Source organism: Cherax quadricarinatus, chromosome 87 (genome assembly GCF_038502225.1).
Source record: "Cherax quadricarinatus isolate ZL_2023a chromosome 87, ASM3850222v1, whole genome shotgun sequence".
NCBI classification, from domain to species: domain Eukaryota; kingdom Metazoa; phylum Arthropoda; class Malacostraca; order Decapoda; family Parastacidae; genus Cherax; species Cherax quadricarinatus.
The window spans coordinates 4,679,925-4,702,596 of record NC_091378.1 but is presented as its reverse complement, the minus strand read 5'-3'; the positions used below and the strand labels follow the sequence as shown (position 1 = coordinate 4,702,596).

Below are 22,672 nucleotides of genomic sequence, written 5' to 3'. Positions count from 1 at the left end.
TTGGTTTCACTGTTTGACTCTTGTGTTTGGTCTGTGAGTTTGTTTGAGCGCCGTGTTTGTCTAGTAGCCGGGCGGGTGTGGGTGGATCAGGCCACCCACGGGCGTGAGGACGTAGGCACAAGAGGGGCGGGGTGTCAGAGTGAGTGGGTGTCAGCGTGGGTGGGTGTCAGCGTGGGTGGGTGTCAGCGTGGGTGGGTGTCAGCGTGGGTGGGTGTCAGCGTGGGTGGGTGTCAGCGTGGGTGGGTGTCAGCGTGGGTGGGTGTTAAGAGTGGATGGGAGTGGGGAGTTAGTTTTAAAGATTTTACCCCACGGGGAAGCCTGGGTCTCGGGGGGCTTTGACCCCCGGAACACCCTCCAGGTATACTCCAGGTAGGTCCCTCTCAGTCCTCCCTGAAGCTTGACTCCCCACCCCTGATCAACCAGGCTTTTGGTGTTAGCTTCCTGCAGTCATAGCCATTACAACCTCGATGATCTGGCACTTAGATGAGGTGCTGGTCCGATTTCCTGCCTTTTGATATACCTTTGATAAGTTTCGAGAGTCTTACTACTCCTGGAGCCCGGCCATAGGCCAGGCTCGTCTGGTGCTTGTCAAAAACTTTCTTAAAACCTGACAAACTTAGACAAAGGAAAGGCTCTAGACTAGGTGCAATTGTAATACCCACAGTATCTGTCTACCTGGCCGGAGGAGCACCTTTGATATACCTTTGATGGGTTTTGAGAGTTCTGCTACCCCCGCAGCCCGGCCCTGGGCCAGGCTTGTCTTGTGCTTGCTTGGTCAACCAGGCTGTTGTTGCTGGCGGCATATCCATCACAGCCTGGTTGTTGTGATATTAGAGCACTTTGATCGTGTAGGTCACCCAGGACTGCTAGAATTAAAATATATATATACGCAAAATACACACACACATCACGGAGGGATTCCCAGATATTACAGTACTCACAGAGACAAAACATACGGAGATGATAACAGACGCGATCTTCCCGACTGGCTATCTAATACTGAGGAAAGACAATAGGAACAGAGAAGTAGCACTGCACATCAAAAACTGATGGAGTTTAGAGGAAATGGAAGGAACGTAGAGAGAGGCAGCAGATGACCATATAGTAGTACACTTAAGACCGGGGGTTCCAAGATGGCGATGGTGATGTACAACCCACCACTAAATATCAAGAAGAGAAGACAAGAGTATGATAAAAACAGAAGAGCAATGATGGATACACTAGCTGAGGTGGTCAGGAGGACCCATATGAGCCGGGCAAAGCTACTGGTCATCAGTGGCTTTATTCACAAGATTGATTGGGAGAACCCAAAGCCACATGGGAGACCAGAAACGTGGATAGCTAAGATGCATGCATCAACATGTTAGTGATACAACCAGAGAGAGGAAAAGATGAACCAGCAAGCCTAGAAGTATTTTTTCAATCTTAGGGTTGTCAGTAAATGGAACAATCTGGAGACCGAAGCAGAAGGAGAGAGATGCATACATAGCTTTAAGAAGAGGTACAACAAGGTGGTTCTTAGAGCCGGGAGAGAGTAGACCTAGCAGCAACCAGCGAAGAAACAAGAGCCAGGAGTTGCGAATCGATCCCTGCAACCATAAACAAGCGAGTACAGAGGAAAAACTTACAGACTACAAAGATCAACGAACGTGAACAAAACGCTTCACACAAAGTGTAACACCATGGTAAGATAACCGGCACCAGCTGTACCTGGCCACAGAACTGGCATTGACAAAGTGTGTGTGTGTAATGTGGGTGGCCCTCATCCCTCCACTAGTACGTCTGGCACTGCTTGGCACAGGCATCCACCTATACTATTTGCTGGTAGTGGGGGGTCGTCGCCCCCAGTGGCCCCACTCACAACAACCACTGCCAAGGATGGTAACTGAGACATGTGCTACACTTTAGAACCTTCAGTGGAACACAAATGTGATTCTAATACTCGAATCAGTACTAAAATCACTTCTGTGATTACCTCCGTTGATATACCTTTGATGAGTTTCGAGAGTCTTACTACTCCCGGAGCCCGGTCATGGGCCACGCTCGTCTTGTGCTAACCTGGTCAACCAGGCTGGTGCTTCTGGAGGCCCGCTGGCCCACATATCCATCACAACCTGGTGAAGATACTTGTCCAGTTTCCTCTTGAAGACTTCTACACTTGTTCCAGCAGTGTTTCTGATATCTTCTGGTAAGATGTTGAATAATCTGGGACCACGAAGTTGAGAGGTAAATCTGAGATGTTTCCTCCCTCACCTGACAATCAACATGCCTCTTATTTACTCCCTGATCACCTGACAATCAACATGCCTCTTATTTACTCCCTGATCACCTGACAATCAACATGCCTCTTATTTACTCCCTGATCACCTGACAATCAACATGCCTCTTATTTACTCCCTGATCACCTGACAATCAACATGCCTCTTATTTACTCCCTGATCACCTGACAATCAACATGCCTCTTATTTACTCCCTGATCACCTGACAATCAACATGCCTCTTATTTACTCCCTGATCACCTAACAATCAACAAGCCTCTTATTTACTCCCTGATCACCTGACAATCAACATGCCTCTTATTTACTCCCTGATCACCTAACAATCAACAAGCCTCTTATTTACTCCCTGATCACCTGACAATCAACATGCCTCTTATTTACTCCCTGATCACCTGACAATCAACATGCCTCTTATTTACTCCCTGATCACCTGACAATCAACATGCCTCTTATTTACTCCCTGATCACCTGACAATCAACATGCCTCTTATTTACTCCCTGATCACCTGACAATCAACATGCCTCTTATTTACTCCCTGATCACCTGACAATCAACATGCCTCTTATTTACTCCCTGATCACCTAACAATCAACAAGCCTCTTATTTACTCCCTGATCACCTGACAATCAACATGCCTCTTATTTACTCCCTGATCACCTGACAATCAACATGCCTCTTATTTACTCCCTGATCACCTAACAATCAACAAGCCTCTTATTTACTCCCTGATCACCTGACAATCAACATGCCTCTTATTTACTCCCTGATCACCTGACAATCAACATGCCTCTTATTTACTCCCTGATCACCTAACAATCAACATGCCTCTTATTTACTCCCTGATCACCTGACAATCGACATGCCTCTTATTCATCAATTTGCCGGTACTATATACCAGTACTGTAATAACACCCAGAGTGCAGGCCGTGTCCTTCATATATGAATAAAAGTGGGTTTTATTTCCTCTATTAGGCCTAGTGAAGGCATTAATGAAAGTTAAATACCCGCATTGACGTTCGGTTAAGAAGAAAATGAGGAATAACGGAGAAAAAATATGTAGATGAAGATTAAGGAGGAGGAGGAGAAGGAAGAGTGAAGTGAAGCATGTACAACAGATGCGGTAGTTGGTCTTAACCTACAACGTCGCCACAACACAACACAACTTGGCTGCCTCAAACCCGACACTGAATTAGACATACCTAAGTGAGAGATATAGTGTTTGCGTATCCCGGGAGGTGCTCTCTCTCCTTCACACAGGGGCTCACTCAACATGTGTATATCCCGGGAGGTGCTCTCTCCCTCTTCAACTTTCTAACCAATCGAACACAAAGAGTAGTGGTCAACAGAGTTAAATCGGAGGCTGCCATAGTGAAGAGCTCTGTTCCACAAGGCACAGTACTCGCCCCCATCTTATTCCTTATCCTCATATCAGACATAAACAGAGATATACACCACAGCACCGTATCATCCTTTGCGGATGATACTAGGATCTGCATGAGGCTGTCATCTGCTGAGGACGCGGTTAACCTCCAAGAAGATATAAACAAAGTTTTCCAGTGGGCAACGGTAAACAATATGATGTTCAATGAGGACAAATTCCAACTACTCCAAAACTGGAGGAGATAATAACTAGAACAGAGTATACTACTGACTCCGGCCATACAATAGAGCGGAAAAATAATGTAAGGGACCTGGGAGTAGTAATGTCTGAGGATCTCACTTTCAAGGATCACAACAGTGCCACGATCGCACGTGCAAAGAAATTGATAGGATGGATAATGAGAACGTTCAAAACGAGAGATGCCAAGCCCATGATGATCCTTTTCAAATCAATTGTTCTCTCTAGGCTGGAATACTGCTGTACATTAACATCTCCATTCAAAGCAGGTGAAATCGCAGATCTAGAAAGTGTACAGAGATCCTTTACTGCACGTATAAGTTCTGTCAAGCACCTTAACTACTGGGAACGCTTGGAAGCACTTGACTTGTACTCGTTGGAACGCAGGAGGGAGAGATATATCATAATCTACACTTGGAAAATCCTAGAAGGAATGGTCCCAAATCTGCACACAGATTTGGGACCATTTGGGACCCCGCACATATGCCAGAGTGCAAAACTTTTAACATGGATGGTTCAGGTTGAAATTATCTTTAAAGGAATAAAATACACAATACCGTAGAACAATACACAACACCCTGGGTGGAACAATACACAACACCCTGGGTGGAACAATACACAACACCCTGGGTGGAACAATACACAACACCCTGGGTGGAACAATACACAACACCCTGGGTGGAACAATACACAACACCCTGGGTGGAACAATACACAACACCCTGGGTGGAACAATACACAACACCCTGGGTGGAACAATACACAACACCCTGGGTGGAACAATACACAACACCCTGGGTGGAACAATACACAACACCCTGGGTGGAACAATACACAACACCCTGGGTGGAACAATACACAACACCCTGGGTGGAACAATACACAACACCCTGGGTGGAACAATACACAACACCCTGGGTGGAACAATACACAACACCCTGGGTGGAACAATACACAACACCCTGGGTGGAACAATACACAACACCCTGGGTGGAACAATACACAACACCCTGGGTGGAACAATACACAACACCCTGGGTGGAACAATACACAACACCCTGGGTGGAACAATACACAACACCCTGGGTGGAACAATACACAACACCCTGGGTGGAACAATACACAACACCCTGGATGGAACAATACACAACACCCTGGGTGGAACAATACACAACACCCTGGGTGGAACAATACACAACACCCTGGGTGGAACAATACACAACACCCTGGATGGAACAATACACAACACCCTGGGTGGAACAATACACAACACCCTGGGTGGAACAGTACACAACACCCTGGGTGGAACAATACAGACAAGGGTAAAAACTAAGCATTTCGAGACCTCGTGAACCATCGTCAGGTCACGATTTAATAACCTTTTATGACGACAACGTTTCCCTCTGTGTAAAGCTTAAACAAGCGTCCCAACAAAAGCCTTTCCTGGAGCCTACGTCTCAAGTCATCACAACAACACATACCTCACAACAATGACCCAGACCTGAACCACCTAACATTCCACCTCCAATGTTTGGGTCAGCTGTGAGAGGAGAGACAATTTCCTTAAGACATACCTGAAAAATAAATGAGGCATTTATATATATATATATATATATATATATATATATATATATATATATATATATATATATATATATATATATATATATATATATATATATATAGGGAGACCCAAAAGTCCAGACATACAGGGAGTATCACTAATATTTTTCCCCCGCAGTTACTGGAGTTATTGTATGTTAAATCTTCTGACAAATGGTTTAAAACCGACTAGTTGAAGATTCGGACATTTATGCAACATATGGGAATCTTGATTGAGGAAACGTTTCGCCACACAGTAGCTTCATCAGTCCAATACAAAGCAGAAGGGTGTACTGGACTGATAAAGCCACTGTCTGGCGAAACGTTTCAATAAAAATATCCATATGTTGCATGTCTCAATCTTCATCTTGCATCTTGCAAAGCGTTTTGAACTTTGGGCAACACGTTGCAGATATTATTCAATAAAGTTACCGTATATTGGAAAAATGCAATTTAGCCTCGAGTCACGACCAGAGGTCTGGCAAGATGGCAAGACAGACGAGTAAGGATGGAAATCATGGGGATCCCCAGACGTTTCGGTCACCCTATATACTGCGAACCATTTGTAAGAGGAACAATAGTGTACATTACCGTGAAGTGAACCATCCTGCTTACCTGAAACAAGAGAAACTATTATTGGTATAAACAAACGTCTCTCTCACGTAAGATTAGAATACCTGCAAGATTCATTTTACAGACACACGAAGTAAACAGTTAACTGTATTCGTGTAAATTCATACAAGTGTGTTTACATAGTGGTTGTAAATGGCTGGATGGTACAAGGTGGAAATGGCGTCTTGTGTACGAAACCTAAGGACATTTATTAAGGGGGAACAATTTACACAAATAACCCGCACATAGAAGCTTACGGCGACGTTTCGGTCCTACTTTGAGAAATTTACAAGTCACACAGTGTGACTTTTAAATGTAAAGTAAAAGGACACAAGTGCAACTAATGTGACATTTATTGTGGCAACGTTTCGCTCTCCAGGATCTTTATAAAGATCCTGGAGAGCGAAACGTTGCCACAATAAATGTTTATTGTTTTATTGGTAACTACTTCAGTCATCTTTTTATTCTTGACAGGGAAACGTTTCACCAAGATTAGCTTCACCAGTCGTGGCGAAACGTTCTTCAACTATACACAAGTGCCTTTGACAAAAAAAAAAAATATGTCGTATATTTCAAAAAACTTGAGAAAACTTGTAAATTTTTATCAATTTGTAATTTTTTTGCAAATTTAACCTCCACTGATAAAACATTTTAAGGTTGAAAACAATATATATAAATATATATATATATATATATATATATATATATATATATATATATATATATATATATATATTGTTAATGTAAAAATTTTTAATTTTGCATCAAAAGAATCTTAGAAAACTTACCTAACCTTATTATAACAAGTGCAATTTATTATTATTATTATTATTATTATTATATATATATATATATATATATATATATATATATATATATATATATATATATATATATATATATATATATATATATATCACAAAGGAATGACATTAATAAGAGAAAAAAAAGGCAGGCTATGCAGAGTGAAGGACACAGTGAAGACCGTCAGGCAGCGGCCTACTGCAGGCAGTATGACATGCAACATGGAGCGGCACAGGAGACAGAAAGCTAGGAATCACATATTAGAACTTAACGCTAAAATAACAAACAAACCAACACTACACACACACACACACACAACAGCCTGGTTGATCAGGCCCTGATTCACCGGGAGGCCTGGTCATGGACCGAGCCGCGGGGTCGTTGATCCCCGGAATAACCTCCAGGTATTCACACACACACACACACACACACACACACACACACACACACACCATCCACAAAGTCCCACCACTACCTAAAGACGGTGCCGGATCAGCCGAGCTGTGGTTCGTACGTTGGATTGCGTGCGGCCAGCAGTAACAGCCTCGTTGATCAAGCCCTGATCCACCGGGAGGCCTGGTCGTGGACCGGGCCGCGGGGGCGTTGATCCCCGGAATAACCTCCAGGTATCCCCACACACACACACACCCCATCCCCACCAAAGCACCATCCCACAACAAAAACAAAACCTAAACCATAAACCAAAGCACCACCAACATAAACACAGCCCCCCACCCACAACAAAAGCACTACCCCCCACCATCCACCAAACAACTGGGCCAGTTCTGGCACATCAAGAACTCAGCCAACAATTGGCAGTCGTGTCTGCCACTTGGGTTAAGTTTCCCCGCGGCGCCAGACATTCAACAACCATGTTCATATCGTTTAACAGCCATTAAACCCGTTCAATGAAACCTTGCAATTGCAGATAAACCAATCGATGGCAGCCTCCCCCAAGCTCAGTGTTTTCCACAGTGTGTAAGGGTGGGCGGGAAGGCTTTGTATCCCCACTTGGCATTATTGACACCTTCTGTTTCAGTGGGAGGAGCCCTCTTCAACTTTCTCAGTGGGTGCTTATTTCTCACCCCTTGTGTGTGTTTAAGAGTAGAAAGCGGTACTCAGGGGGTAACACAAAGTGTATATACTAGGTGTATATCTCAATATATACGCAGAAAGATGTATATATCTCTTTAATATCGGTACAAGCTTTCACTGAGGCAACATTTCGCTCTGAGTAGGATATAACATTCCAGAAAGTACTGGAGTGTCTTAATAATAATAATAATAATAATAATAATAATAATAATAATAATAATAATAATAATAATAATAAATTTATTTAGTACAAGTACATGGTATACAGACCATAGCTGACGTCACTGACACAGTATTAGATAGAAAGCCCCTTGTTATGCAGAGCATTTCGGGCAAATTAGGTCCTTGTCCCAGGATGCGACCCACACCAGTCGACTAACTCCCAGGGTGAACACAGACAACCGGTGTAAAGAAACACGCCCAATGTTTCTACCCTGGCTGGGAATCGAACGCAGACCCTCGCCGTGTGAAGCGAGAGCTATAGCCACCAGGCCATGGAGCACAGTATATAACATTCCAGCAGGTACTGGAGTTTTTCATTCCTGGATGCGGCCCACAACAGTTGACTGTTACAAGGTACCTATTCTGACTACTAGGTAAGCAGAGGTGTGAAGAATCTTGTCTGTTTCTTCAGTCCAGAGACCGAATCTCGGACCTTGCAGTTAATGATCCAGGGACCGAAACTTGAACCTTGCGGCTGACGGTCCAGGGACCGAATTTCGCAGCTTGCAACCGAGTGCCAAACAGTGTCACGACCATCCAGAGGCCGACGGGCTGGAAGGCGGTTATACCGTTCCCTGTGGGCGTGGGTTGGTGCGGGTGGGGCACGCGCCACCCACCACCCTTCCTGCCGCCCGCAAGACTGTGCCGACCACGTCGTGAAGCAGCTTTGTAGAGGGCGGCCAAACTTGACATGTGATATGACTTTAATACCTTAAACACATGCACCAACAACAATACTGCCAAGTGATGCCCTGATGAGTGGTCCCGCCCAGGGAAGGAAGGAGGGGAGAGAAGAGGGGAGAGAAGGGGGTGATGAAGGGAGAGAAAGGGGAGGGGAGTGACAGAGAGAAGGCATGGGAGATGGCCAATGTGTTAGCCCTGTACAGAGTGAACGTTTCACAAAACTGGAACGTTTTAACCAACGTTACAGAGAATTGGAACGTTTTAACCAACGTTTCAGAGAACTGGAACGTTTTAGTCGACGTTTCGAGCAACGTTTCTTCTCGTTGAAGTACTTCAGATATCCCCTACATCCATCTTCCTTAACAAAGCAGTTCTGAAAGTACGTAACCCAGGATTTAACACTATAATTCTCTCTCTCTCTCTCTCTCTCTCTCTCTCTCTCTCTCTCTCTCTCTCTCTCTCTCTCTCTCTCTCATCTTTTCAGCCGCTACCTGCGACTTGATTGGATCCACTCGGCACGCAAGTCAGGCTGCACGAATCAACAACGAAATCGTTAAAACGATCACGAAACCATCAAAATCCTCATCTAGCCTTTAAAAATATCGTAAACCCACGAAAATATTACGAAGGAACCAAATGGCCTTTTTCTTGGCTATACAAGGTAATTTACACTATGTAGGATACCTGGAGTATACCTGGAGAGGGTTTCGCGGGTGGAAGAAACCACAATAAAACACGTGATTCCAGATATGAAAACAGTACCATAATGAAAACGGGAAATAAAACCTGAGCGCTTTCGTGTGCTTATACATCTTCAGAGGAACAGGAAGAAGAGGCAAGAGAAGCACATTTTCCTCATGCCTCATCTTCCTATTCCTCTGAAGATGGATAAGCACACGAAAGCGCTCAGGTTTAATTTTCTATTTTCACTGTGGTATTTTTTATGTATGATAATCGTAAGTTTGTGTACCTGTGCCTCAATAAACTTATTAAATCATAAAAACCATTCCAAAACTGTCATAAAAACATCAAAACCATCACGAAATTGTTACCATACCATGAAACCCATCACCATACCATCAAAACCCATCACCATACCATTAAAACCCATCACCATACCATCAAAACCCATCACCATACCATCAAAACCCATCACCATACCATCAAAACCCATCACCATACCATCAAAACCCATCACCATACCATTAAAACCCATCACCATACCATCAAAACCCCTCACCATACCATCAAAACCCCTCACCATACCATCAAAACCCATCACCATACCATCAAAACCCATCACCATACCATCAAAACCCATCACCATACCATCAAAACCCATCACCATACCATCAAAACCCCTCACCATACCATCAAAACCCATCACCATACCATCAAAACCCATCACCATACCATCAAAACCCATCACCATACCATCAAAACCACGATTATACAAGCCCACAGTAGTCACTTAGTTCAGCATGTGGGTGGGTAGTGGGTGGGTAGTGGGTGTGGATAGTTGGTGGGTAGTGGGTGTGGGTAGAACTATAAAGACCCAACCTGCTGTGGTCGAGCATCTAAGGATAACTGAGTTGCAATCCCATTGAAGAGGTGTCATGTAGCGCCCACCCACTCCCACCCAGCGGAATTACCACCTACTTGTGGTGGCCCCACATGACTGTCGACGCTGCAGAATACTTAACATATTGCTATGTAGACTGGGATGATACTCTTAACTAATTCTCTGGGGGATACCTGAAAAGGGATCATGATGCACAAGAGGAACTTTGATTTATCGGAGAGATTATGTTAAGTGATGTTTTATTAAAAGATAGCTGAGCCGAGCTGTTGGGTGAGGCCAGCTGCTGTCTGTCGGGTGAGGCCATGCCTGTCGGGTGAGGCCATGCCTGTCAGGTAAGGCCATGCCTGTCAGGTGAGGCCATGCCTGTCAGGTAAGGCCATGCCTGTCAGGTAAGGCCATGCCTGTCAGGTGAGGCCATGCCTGTCAGGTAAGGCCATGCCTGTCAGGTAAGGCCATGCTTGTCAGGTAAGGCCATGCCTGTCGGGTGAGGCCAGCTGCTGTCTGTCGGGGGGGGGGGCAGGTATTACCTGGCCACGTGGGGAAACAAGCTGTATCAGACCTCAAGGTGAATCAAGGCTTCATCAACCAGACTGTTACTGCTAGCCGCACACAGGTTAACATACATCACAAGAGCATAGGTCAACTTTCTCTGTACATTCTCAAGAATGAGTATTATTTGTGGTGAGAGTACTGTGTGGCTAGAGTACTGTGTGGCTAGAGTACTGTATGGTGGCTAGAGTACTGTGTGGCTAGAGTACTGTATGGTGGCTAGAGTACTGTGTGGCTAGAGTACTGTGTGGCTAGAGTACTGTGTGGCTAGAGTACTGCATGGTGGCTAGAGTACTGTGTGGCTAGAGTACTGTATGGTGGCTAGAGTACTGTGTGGCTAGAGTACTGTGTGGCTAGAGTACTGTGTGGCTAGAGTACTGTATGGTGGCTAGAGTACTGTATGGTGGCTAGAGTACTGTGTGGCTAGAGTACTGTGTGGCTAGAGTACTGTATGGTGGCTAGAGTACTGTGTGGCTAGAGTACTGTATGGTGGCTAGAGTACTGTGTGGCTAGAGTACTGTGTGGCTACAGTACTGTGTGGCTAGAGTACTGTGTGGCTAGAGTACTGTGTGGCTAGAGTACTGTGTGGCTAGAGTACTGTGTGGCTAGAGTACTGTGTGGCTAGAGTAGTGTATGGTGGCTAGAGTACTGTATGGTGGCTAGAGTACTGTATGGTGGCTAGAGTAGTGTATGGTGGCTAGAGTACTGTGTGGCTAGAGTACTGTATGGTGGCTAGAGTACTGTGTGGCTAGAGTACTGTGTGGCTAGAGTACTGTATGGCTAGAGTACTGTGTGGCTAGAGTACTGTATGGTGGCTAGAGTACTGTGTGGCTAGAGTACTGTGTGGCTAGAGTACTGTGTGGCTAGAGTACTGTGTGGCTAGAGTACTGCATGGTGGCTAGAGTACTGTGTGGCTAGAGTACTGTGTGGCTAGAGTAGTGTATGGTGGCTAGAGTATTGTATGGTGGCTAGAGTACTGTATGGTGGCTAGAGTAGTGTATGGTGGCTAGAGTAGTGTATGGTGGCTAGAGTACTGTATGGTGGCTAGAGTACTGTATGGTGGCTAGAGTACTGTATGGTGACTAGAGTACTGTATGGTGACTAGAGTACTGTATGGTGACTAGAGTACTGTATGGTGGCTAGAGTACTGTATGGTGGCTAGAGTATTGTATGGTGGCTAGAGTACTGTATGGTGACTAGAGTATTGTGTGGCTAGAATATTGTATGGTGACTAGAGTATTGTATGGTGGCTAGAGTATTGTATGGTGGCTAGAGTATTGTGTGGCTAGAGTATTGTATGGTGGCTAGAGTACTGTGTGGCTAGAGTTTTGTATGGTGACTAAAGTATTGTATGGTGGCTAGAGTATTGTATGGTGGCTAGAGTATTGTATGGTGGCTAGAGTATTGTGTGGCTAGGGTATTGTGTGGCTAGAGTATTGTATGGTGGCTAGAGTATTGTATGGTGGCTAGAGTATTGTATGGTGACTAAAGTATTGTATAGTGGCTAGAGTATTGTATGGTGACTAGAGTATTGTGTGGCTAGAGTATTGTGTGGCTAGGGTATTGTGTGACTAGAGTATCTAGAGTATTGTGTGGCTAGAGTATTGTGTGGCTAGGGTATTGTGTGGCTAGAGTATTGTGTGGCTAGAGTATTGTATGGTGGCTAGAGTATTGTATGGTGACTAAAGTATTGTATAGTGGCTAGAGTATTGTATGGTGACTAGAGTATTGTGTGGCTAGAGTATTGTGTGGCTAGGGTATTGTGTGACTAGAGTATCTAGAGTATTGTGTGGCTAAAGTATTGTATGGTGGCTAGAGTACTGTGTGGCTAGAGTATTGTATAGTGGCTAGAGTATTGTGTGGCTAGAGTATTGTATGGTGGCTAGAGTACTGTGTGGCTAGAGTATTGTATGGTGGCTAGAGTATTGTGTGGCTAGAGTATTGTATGGTGGCTAGAGTATTGTGTGGCTAGAGTATTGTATGGTGGCTAGAGTATTGTGTGGCTAGAGTATTGTATGGTGGCTAGAGTATTGTGTGGCTAGAGTATTGTGTGGTGGCTAGAGTATTGTGTGGCTAGAGTATTGTATGGTGGCTAGAGTATTGTGTGGCTAGAGTATTGTATGGTGGCTAGAGTATTGTGTGGCTAGAGTATTGTATGGTGGCTAGAGTATTGTGTGGCTAGAGTATTGTATGGTGGCTAGAGTATTGTGTGGCTAGAGTATTGTGTGGCTAGAGTATTGTGTGGCTAGGTATTGTGTGGCTAGAGTATTGTGTGGCTAGAGTATTATGTGGCTAGGGTATTGTGTGGCTAGGGTATTGTGTGGCTAGAGTATTGTGTGGCTAGAGTATTGTATGGTGGCTAGAGTATTGTGTGGCTAGAGTATTGTATGGTGGCTAGAGTATTGTGTGGCTAGAGTATTGTATGGTGGCTAGAGTATTGTGTGGCTAGAGTACTGTATGGTGGCTAGAGTATTGTGTGGCTAGAGTACTGTATTGTGGCTAGAGTATTGTGTGGCTAGAGTGGGTATTGTGGAAGTATTGTGTGGTGTGGTCATTAGCAGGCCGCTGCATCTCATTACAGCTGTCAGCTGAGCACAGTTTTCCTCTCATCAGTATGATGCGCCATTGTCTCAGCTGTGACGAGCGTGACAGGTGAGATGCATCTATTGTTACTCCCGGGGCGCTCAGCCCCCACACCCCCCTTCACCCCGTACAAAAAAAAAAGTCAAACAATATGCCTTTTCAATATTACAAAAAACGCTACACACGTACGGCTCGAAAAAAAAATATTTTAACTAAATTTCGTGTTCACTGATTTCGTGTTTATTGTATTCGTAGGGAAACGGTAAACCCATGAGGGTCCCAGAGTGCCTGGAAAGTAGGAGGTAAGCGTATGTGATCCAAGGAATCCTGGCGAGGATTCTCTGAATCGAACACACCGTCACCAGCAGCATCCCCCTCCCCCCAACACGATGCTGGTAACACCTCTCAGTTATCTTTCATTATCTTCCAGGTTCCCGTAAACTGACCACCTTCCCTCCCCAATTATTTACCTAAAGCGTCTCCATAAACTAATCTATGTATACAGAACAAAAAAAAAGTGACTGGAACAATACACAAATAACCCACACATAGAGGAGAGGAGCTTAAGACGACGTGTCGGTGACTAAATGGTCCAAGTCGGACCGAAACGTAGTCGCAAGCTTCTCTCTCCTCTGTGCGGGTTATTTGTGTTATCTATATATATTTACTGCGACGTTGTCACCGCTCTAACACTCTTACTGTATCTTCCCTCACTGCGACGTTGTCACCGCTCTAACACTCTTACTGTATCTTCCCTCACTGACGGCACCATCTTCGACACAGCCTGGTTCTTTGACTTTTTGGGAGCAACAGATTTATTGCAGAACCTTAGATTATACTTCCTTCAGTACTCCTCAATGTCCTTACTAACTCTACCCTGAGGCGCTGTATGACCCTGGTGCTTTAGCGCTTAGTTTTGATGATAATAATAATAATATGCATATCACCTGCCTAGTTTGATCAGTGAACGAGAAGAAAGACTGACAAAAGCAATGATGTTATTTAATCAATCGTCAATTCAACTTGAAGAGAGTAATTACTGACCACTAATTAATATTAATTACGCCAGAGCGGAAGTCTAGTGGGTCATGGGACTTAAGGTCTGACGTTTTAATAAGATGTAACCTTTCTTTTAAGAATTAGTCCATTAAGCTAGTGGAAAACATCGGTATTGTAATTAAAAACTCCAGTTCAAATATCGTCACTTGACTCGTGTCAAGACGTCCTCTTTATCAACCAGGTTGGCTGGTTAACACGTCCTCTTTATCAACCAGATTGGCTGGTTAACACGTCCTCTTTATCAACCAGATTGGTTGGTTAACACGTCTTCTCTATCAACCAGGTTGGTTGGTTAACACGTCCTCTCTATAAACCAGATTGGTTGGTTAACACGTCCTCTCTATCAACCAGGTTGGTTGGTTAACCGGGCTTCAAACCTACTGATACAGTGTTTCTCTCAGTATACACACACAAGACAGACATCCTGGTGAATTACCACGACATTAACACCACATTACCGTTCTGGTGTTGACTGGAGGCCAGCTCTTACCCTAGAGTTGGTCAGCCAGATCTCCGTGCCCACCAACCCGTCCACTCCCTCAACCAGCGTACGCTTTCCAACGAATTCTGCAGCACCGTTCTCCTCTTCCCTCGACCCCCCGCTGCCAGACGTTACCCTTCTCTCAATATAACACTGTTGTTGGTTGTTAAATTACCTTTAAATTCCTAACATTAAATTCCCTAAGTGGATCATCTAGAAACTTACGCACAGTAATTGCGCAAAATAGCGAACGATGTAATGAATATGTTATGGGAATACGCATCATTATTCGTTATATATTCGTTGTATATTTCGTTTTTAACTTGACAAATTTATCAGCATAGTTCCTTCAAGGGAGCAACATAGAGCTTTATCAAGGCTAAACGCGATAGAGCTCTCTCTACACAGCGAAAACTCGTCCCGATAAAAGCAACCTTCCTCTTTCTTACCATGTAGAGCTCTCTATCATTTCCTCAGACAATAATAATAATAATAATAAACGATAACACAATAAAAATGATAATCACAATAATTATACAACAAAAACGATAATAATAATGACAAAAATAATATTTTTTATGAATAACAAAAATAGGATCTTGCAGTTTGGTAAGCTTCGGAGAGTACTGAAGAGGATCTTCTGTGAGGCGCTGTGGATTTTTTCTGGCCCTGAGGGAATGGAGAGAGGAAGGGGGGGGGGACGGTGGATGGAAGAGCTTTCATATTAGTTATTGTAGAACAACAGGGAGTGCATACGTTGTGTAATGGACGTGTAAGGAGCTATTAGAGTAATTAAAAGGTTGTTGGGGCCCACGGCAGGCAGCGACGGGCACAAAGACCCCGCTGTCAGACCTAAGACAATGGGGGAAAAAACGGAAGCTTTCTCGATGACGATGTTCCCAAAAAAAAAAAATTCCACCCTTAAGAGTTTCTGGTGAGTGACGCCATTGCTGCAGCGAATGCATAGCAGGAAGAATTTGCCGGGTAAATGGTCTTAATAGCAGGCTAGGCTAGGGGTGCGGTTAAATTAGAGTTGTTATAGGGGTAAATGAAAGAGGTGAACGGCCAACACCCGTTCTCCCGTTCTACGTTCCGTGATTACACAAACCGCGGGACAATACAACAGTGGAACCCAAAGAAAAGGATGTCGATATTGCACACAATGGCTGCCGATGGCGCCCCCGCTATGCCCACACTTCCTCCCCCACTGTCTCCTTCACTATCCCCCTCCTCCACTCTTCCCTTCCCTCTCTTACTGCTACCACTCAAGCAGGTAAACAATGGTACAGGTTTGAGTCAGCTTACACAACACACAACACGTTTTCTTCAGCAACAATGGCCGCCACATCAGTCATAAAGTCAGGGTAGAAGGCAGCCTTCCTGCCTTCACAATACACATTCTGCTGACTTCCTTATTGAAATATAAGCCACACACACACACACCCAATTATATATATATATATATATATATATATATATATATATATATATATATATATATATATATATATATATATATATATATATATATATATACATACATACATATATATGTCGTGCCGAATAGGCAGAGCTTGCGATCTTGGCTTAAATAGCAACGCTCATCTTGCCATATACCTGGTTACCTGGAGGTTATTCCGGGGATCAACGCCCCCGCGGCCCGGTCCACGACCAGGCCTCCCGATGGATCAGGGCCTGATCAACTAGGCTGTTACTGCTGGCAGCACGCAGTCCGACGTACGAGCCACAGCCCGGCTGATCCGGCACCGACTTTAGGTATCTGTCCAGCTCTCTCTTGAAGGCAGCCAGGGGTTTATTGGCAATTCCCCTAATGCTTGATGGGAGGCTGTTGAACAGTTTTGGGCCCCGGACACTTATGGTGTTTTCTCTTAGTGTACCAATGGCGCCCCTACTTTTTATTGGCGGCATTTTGCATCGCCTGCCCAGTCTTTTACTTTCGTAGGGAGTGATTTCTGTGTGCAGATTTGGGACCATTCCTTCCAAGATTTTCCAAGTGTAGATTATGATATATCTCTCCCTCCTGCGTTCCAACGAGTACAAGTCAAGTGCTTCCAAGCGTTCCCAGTAGTTAAGGTGCTTGACAGAACTTATACGTGCAGTAAAGGATCTCTGTACACTCTCTAGATCTGCGATTTCACCTGCTTTGTATGGAGATGTTAATGTACAGCAGTATTCCAGCCTAGAGAGAACAAGTGATTTGAAAAGGATCATCATGGGCTTGGCATCTCTCGTTTTGAAAGTTCTCATTATCCATCCTATCATTTTCTTTGCACGTGCGATCGTGGCACTGTTGTGATCCTTGAAAGTGAGATCCTCAGACATTACTACTCCCAGGTCCCTTACATTATTTTTCCGCTCTATTGTATGGCCGGAGTCAGTAGTATACTCTGTTCTAGTTATTATCTCCTCCAGTTTTCCATAACGGAGTAGTTGGAATTTTTCCTCATTGAACATCATATTGTTTACCGTTGCCCACTGGAAAACTTTGTTTATATCTTCTTGGAGGTTAACCGCGTCCTCAGCAGATGACAGCCTCATGCAGATCCTAGTATCATCCGCAAAGGATGATACGGTGCTGTGGTGTATATCTCTGTTTATGTCTGATATGAGGATAAGGAATAAGATGGGGGCGAGTACTGTGCCTTGTGGAACAGAGCGAAAATTTGTGTATGCAATAATTTCGCCAAAATCATTCTGAACCTAACGAAAAAAATATATTTCATTGTGTTTGTTTAGTATTAAATTATTGTAAACAAATCTAAAATATATTTAGTTGGGTTAGGCTAAAATAAATTGTTCTTGTTATAATAAGGTTAGGTAAGTTTTCTAAGATTCTTTTGGTGCAAAATTATAAATTTTTACATTAACATTAATGAAAAAAATATATCTTTAAACGTATAAGAGAAAATTTTAGAAAGGATTTAACTTTAAATGAGTTCTTGTTAATTGACCAGTTTTACGTATTCAGCACACACACACACACACACACACACACACACACACACACACACACACACACACACACACACACACACACACACATATATATATATATATATATATATATATATATATATATATATATATATATATATATGTGTGTGTGTGTGTGTGTGTGTGTGTGTGTGTGTGTGTGTGTGTGTAAACAGCAGGAGACTGTGGATAAAGTACAGAGTACTCTTGATGCCGAGTTTGCAGGTTCGAATCCTGCTGTGGACTGAGATAATACATACACATTATCTTGGTGTAATATCTAAAATTGCCACAAGTTTATTTCTCTGGGAAGAAAGGAATCTTCTTCACAAATTTCTTCATTACAAAGATAAAAGGTTCTCGGTGCAGGTCTCCCTCAGTACGTTGCAGGAAGTGTTGCTTCAAACAACCTTGTTGCAATAAAACCTTGTTCAGGAACGTGTCTCTTTAGTATTACAGGCACAACGTTGTTTTTATTAATACTTGCCGCACTAAACCAGCCACACGCCAGATTTCTGGGTTTTTGTCGCTGAAGTGGTTAGTTTATTGTGTACCTTATATCCATCCTGTGGATGGTAGTGGTTAGTTTATTGTGTACCTAATATCCATCCTGTGGATGGTAGTGGTTAGTTTATTGTGTACCTAATATCCATCCTGTGGATGGTAGTGGTTAGTTTATTGTGTACCTAATATCCATCCTGTGGATGGTAGTGGTTAGTTTATTGTGTACCTTATATCCATCCTGTGGATGGTAGTGGTTAGTTTATTGTGTACCTAATATCCATCCTGTGGATGGTAGTGGTTAGTTTATTGTGTACCTAATATCCATCCTGTGGATGGTAGTGGTTAGTTTATTGTGTACCTAATATCCATCCTGTGGATGGTAGTGGTTAGTTTATTGTGTACCTAATATCCATCCTGTGGATGGTAGTGGTTAGTTTATTGTGTACCTTATATCCATCCTGTGGATGGTAGTGGTTAGTTTATCGTGTACCTCATATCCATCCTGTGGATGGTAGTGGCTAGTTTATTGTGTACCTAATATCCATCCTGTGGATGGTAGTGGCTAGTTTACTGTGTACCTCATATCCATCCTGTGGATGGTAGTGGCTAGTTTATTGTGTACCTTATATCCATCCTGTGGATGGTAGTGGCTAGTTTATTGTGTACCTTATATCCATCCTGTGGATGGTAGTGGCTAGTTTATTGTGTACCTCATATCCATCCTGTGGATGGTAGTGGCTAGTTTATTGTGTACCTCATATCCATCCTGTGGATGGTAGTGGCTAGTTTATTGTGTACCTCATATCCATCCTGTGGATGGTAGTGGCTAGTTTGTGTACGACATATCCATCCTGTGGATGGTAGTGGCTAGTTTATTGTGTACGACATATCCATCCTGTGGACGGGGTAAGTTGTGACTCCTGGTGAGCTAAGCAAGTGGTAATGTTAATGTGCTGCCACTTACTTATTACAAGTGGCGCCCCACTTATACAAAATAAGTGAGGTCGTCAAGAACCTCTCAACAAGTACAACAATAAGAGAGGTCATCAAGAACCTCTCAAATACAATAATAAGAGAGGTCGTCAAGAGCCTCTCAACAAATACAATAAGAGAGGTCGTCAAGAACCTCTCAACAAATACAATAAGAGAGGTCGTCAAGAACCTCTCAACAAATACAATAAGAGAGGTCGTTAAGAACCTCTCAACCAAAAAAAGGAAAAATGTTGAAGTCAAAATAGCGCTCACTTTGTTACCTGCCTCAGGTGGGAAAAAATCATGGAGGGTTTTAATTAAACGAGAGTCGTGTGTTGAACTCTTTAGGCCTAGCAGCCAGCCAGGCCAGTCCAGGCCAGGCCAGATCAGCTAGCCAGACGTCCACCAGGCCGGCCAGCCAGCCAGATCAGGCAGGCAGGCCAGCCAGCCAGCCAGGCTAGTCCAGGCCATCCAACTAGGCTAGGCTAGGCAAGACCAGTCCAGCCAGGCCAGGCCAGGCCAGGCCAGGCCAGGCCAGGCCAGGTTAGACCAGACCAGCCACCCCCCAAACAGCTACCCACTAACACCCACACCCCCTACCACAACTCCACATTCCCTCCCCACAACCTCACACTTCTCCCCACAATTCAACACCCCTTCTATCATACCCCCACATCCCTGCCATCACCCAACACCCCTGCCATCACCCCACACCCCTGCCATCACCCAACACCCCTGCCATCACCCAACACCCCTGCCATCACCCAACACCCCTGCCATCATCACACACCCCTGCCATCACCCCACACCCCTGCCATCACCCAACACCCCTGCCATCACCCCACACCCCTGCCATCACCCCACACCCCTGCCATCACCCAACACCCCTGCCATCACCCAACAACCCTGCCATCACCCAACACCCCTGCCATCACCCAACATCCCTGCCATCACCCAACACCCCTGCCATCACCCAACACCCCTGCCATCACCCAACATCCCTGCCATCACCCAACACCCCTGCCATCACCAAACACCCCTGCCATCACCCAACACCCCTGCCATCACCCAACATCCCTGCCATCACCCAACACCCCTGCCATCACCCAACACCCCTGCCGTCACCCAACACCCCTGCCATCACCCAACATCCCTGCCATCACCAAACACCCCTGCCATCACCCAACATCCCTGCCGTCACCCAACACCCCTGCCATCACCCCACACCCCTGCCATCACCCAACATACCTGCCATCACCCAACACCCCTGCCATCACCCAACACCCCTGCCATCACCCAACATCCCTGCCATCACCCAACACCCCTGCCATCACCAAACACCCCTGCCATCACCCAACACCCCTGCCATCACCCAACATCCCTGCCATCACCCAACACCCCTGCCATCACCCAACACCCCTGCCGTCACCCAACACCCCTGCCATCACCCAACACCCCTGCCATCACCAAACACCCCTGCCATCACCCAACATCCCTGCCGTCACCCAACACCCCTGCCATCACCCCACACCCCTGCCATCACCCAACATCCCTGCCATCACCCAACACCCCTGCCATCACCCAACACCCCTGCCATCACCCAACACCCCTGCCATCACCCAACACCCCTGCCATCACCCAACACCCCTGCCATCACATAACACCCCTGCCATCACCAAACACCCCTGCCATCACCCAACATCCCTGCCATCACCAAACACCCCTGCCATCACCAAACACCCCTGCCATCACCCAACACCCCTGCCATCACCCAACACCCCTGCCATCACCCAACACCCCTGCCATCACCCAACACCTCTGCCATCACCCAACACCCCTGCCATCACCAAACACCCCTGCCATCACCCAACATCCCTGCCATCACCAAACACCCCTGCCATCACCCAACACCCCTGCCATCACCCAACACCCCTGCCATCACCCAACACCCCTGCCATCACCCAACACCCCTGCCATCACCCAACACCCCTGCCATCACCAAACACCCCTGCCATCACCCAACACCCCTGCCATCACCAAACACCCCTGCCATCACCCAACACCCCTGCCATCACCCAACACCCCTGCCATCACCCAACACCCCTGCCATCACCCAACACCCCTGCCATCACCCAACACCCCTGCCATCACCAAACATCCCTGCCATCACCCAACACCCCTGCCATCACCCAACACCCCTGCCATCACCCAACACCCCTGCCATCACCCAACACCCCTGCCATCACCCAACACCCCTGCCATCACCCAACACCCCTGCCATCACCCAACACCCCTGCCATCACCCCACACCCCTGCCATCACCCAACACCCCTGCCATCACACAACACCCCTGCCATCACCCAACACCCCTGCCATCACCCAACACCCCTGCCATCACCCAACATCCCTGCCATCACCCAACACCCCTGCCATCACCCAACAACCCTGCCATCACCCAACACCCCTGCCATCACCCCACACCCCTGCCATCACCCAACACCCCTGCCATCACCCAACACCCCTGCCATCACCCAACACCCCTGCCATCACCCAACATCCCTGCCATCACCCAACACCCCTGCCATCACCCAACACCCCTGCCATCACCCAACACCCCTGCCATCACCAAACATCCCTGCCATCACCCAACACCCCTGCCATCACCCAACACCCCTGCCATCACCCAACACCCCTGCCATCACCCAACACCCCTGCCATCACCCCACACCCCTGCCATCACCCAACACCCCTGCCATCACCAAACATCCCTGCCATCACCCAACACCCCTGCCATCACCCAACACCCCTGCCATCACCCAACACCCCTGCCATCACCCCACACCCCTGCCATCACCCAACACCCCTGCCATCACCCAACACCCCTGCCATCACCCCACACCCCTGCCATCACCCAACACCCCTGCCATCACCCAACACCCCTGCCATCACCCCACACCCCTGCCATCACCCAACACCCCTGCCATCACCCAACACCCCTGCCATCACCCAACACCCCTGCCATCACCCAACA

At 45.8% G+C, this 22,672-nt stretch overlaps 1 protein-coding gene across 29 annotated transcripts in view; it reads right to left on the bottom strand.

Moving 5' to 3' along the window:
* The window catches only part of hth (Meis homeobox homothorax), a 1,177,701-nt gene that overhangs the window by 321,333 nt on the left and 833,696 nt on the right, over window positions 1-22,672 (bottom strand). For 17 of the 29 annotated variants that reach the window (XM_053798553.1, XM_053798554.2, XM_053798534.2 and 14 more), the window contains one exon: window positions 6,116-6,130. The exons of the other annotated variants lie outside the window; for them this stretch is intronic. In XM_053798553.1, coding sequence (XP_053654528.1) covers window positions 6,116-6,130 — 15 coding nt within the window. The remainder of the gene's footprint in view (window positions 1-6,115; window positions 6,131-22,672) is intronic. 29 annotated transcript variants of the gene reach the window in all.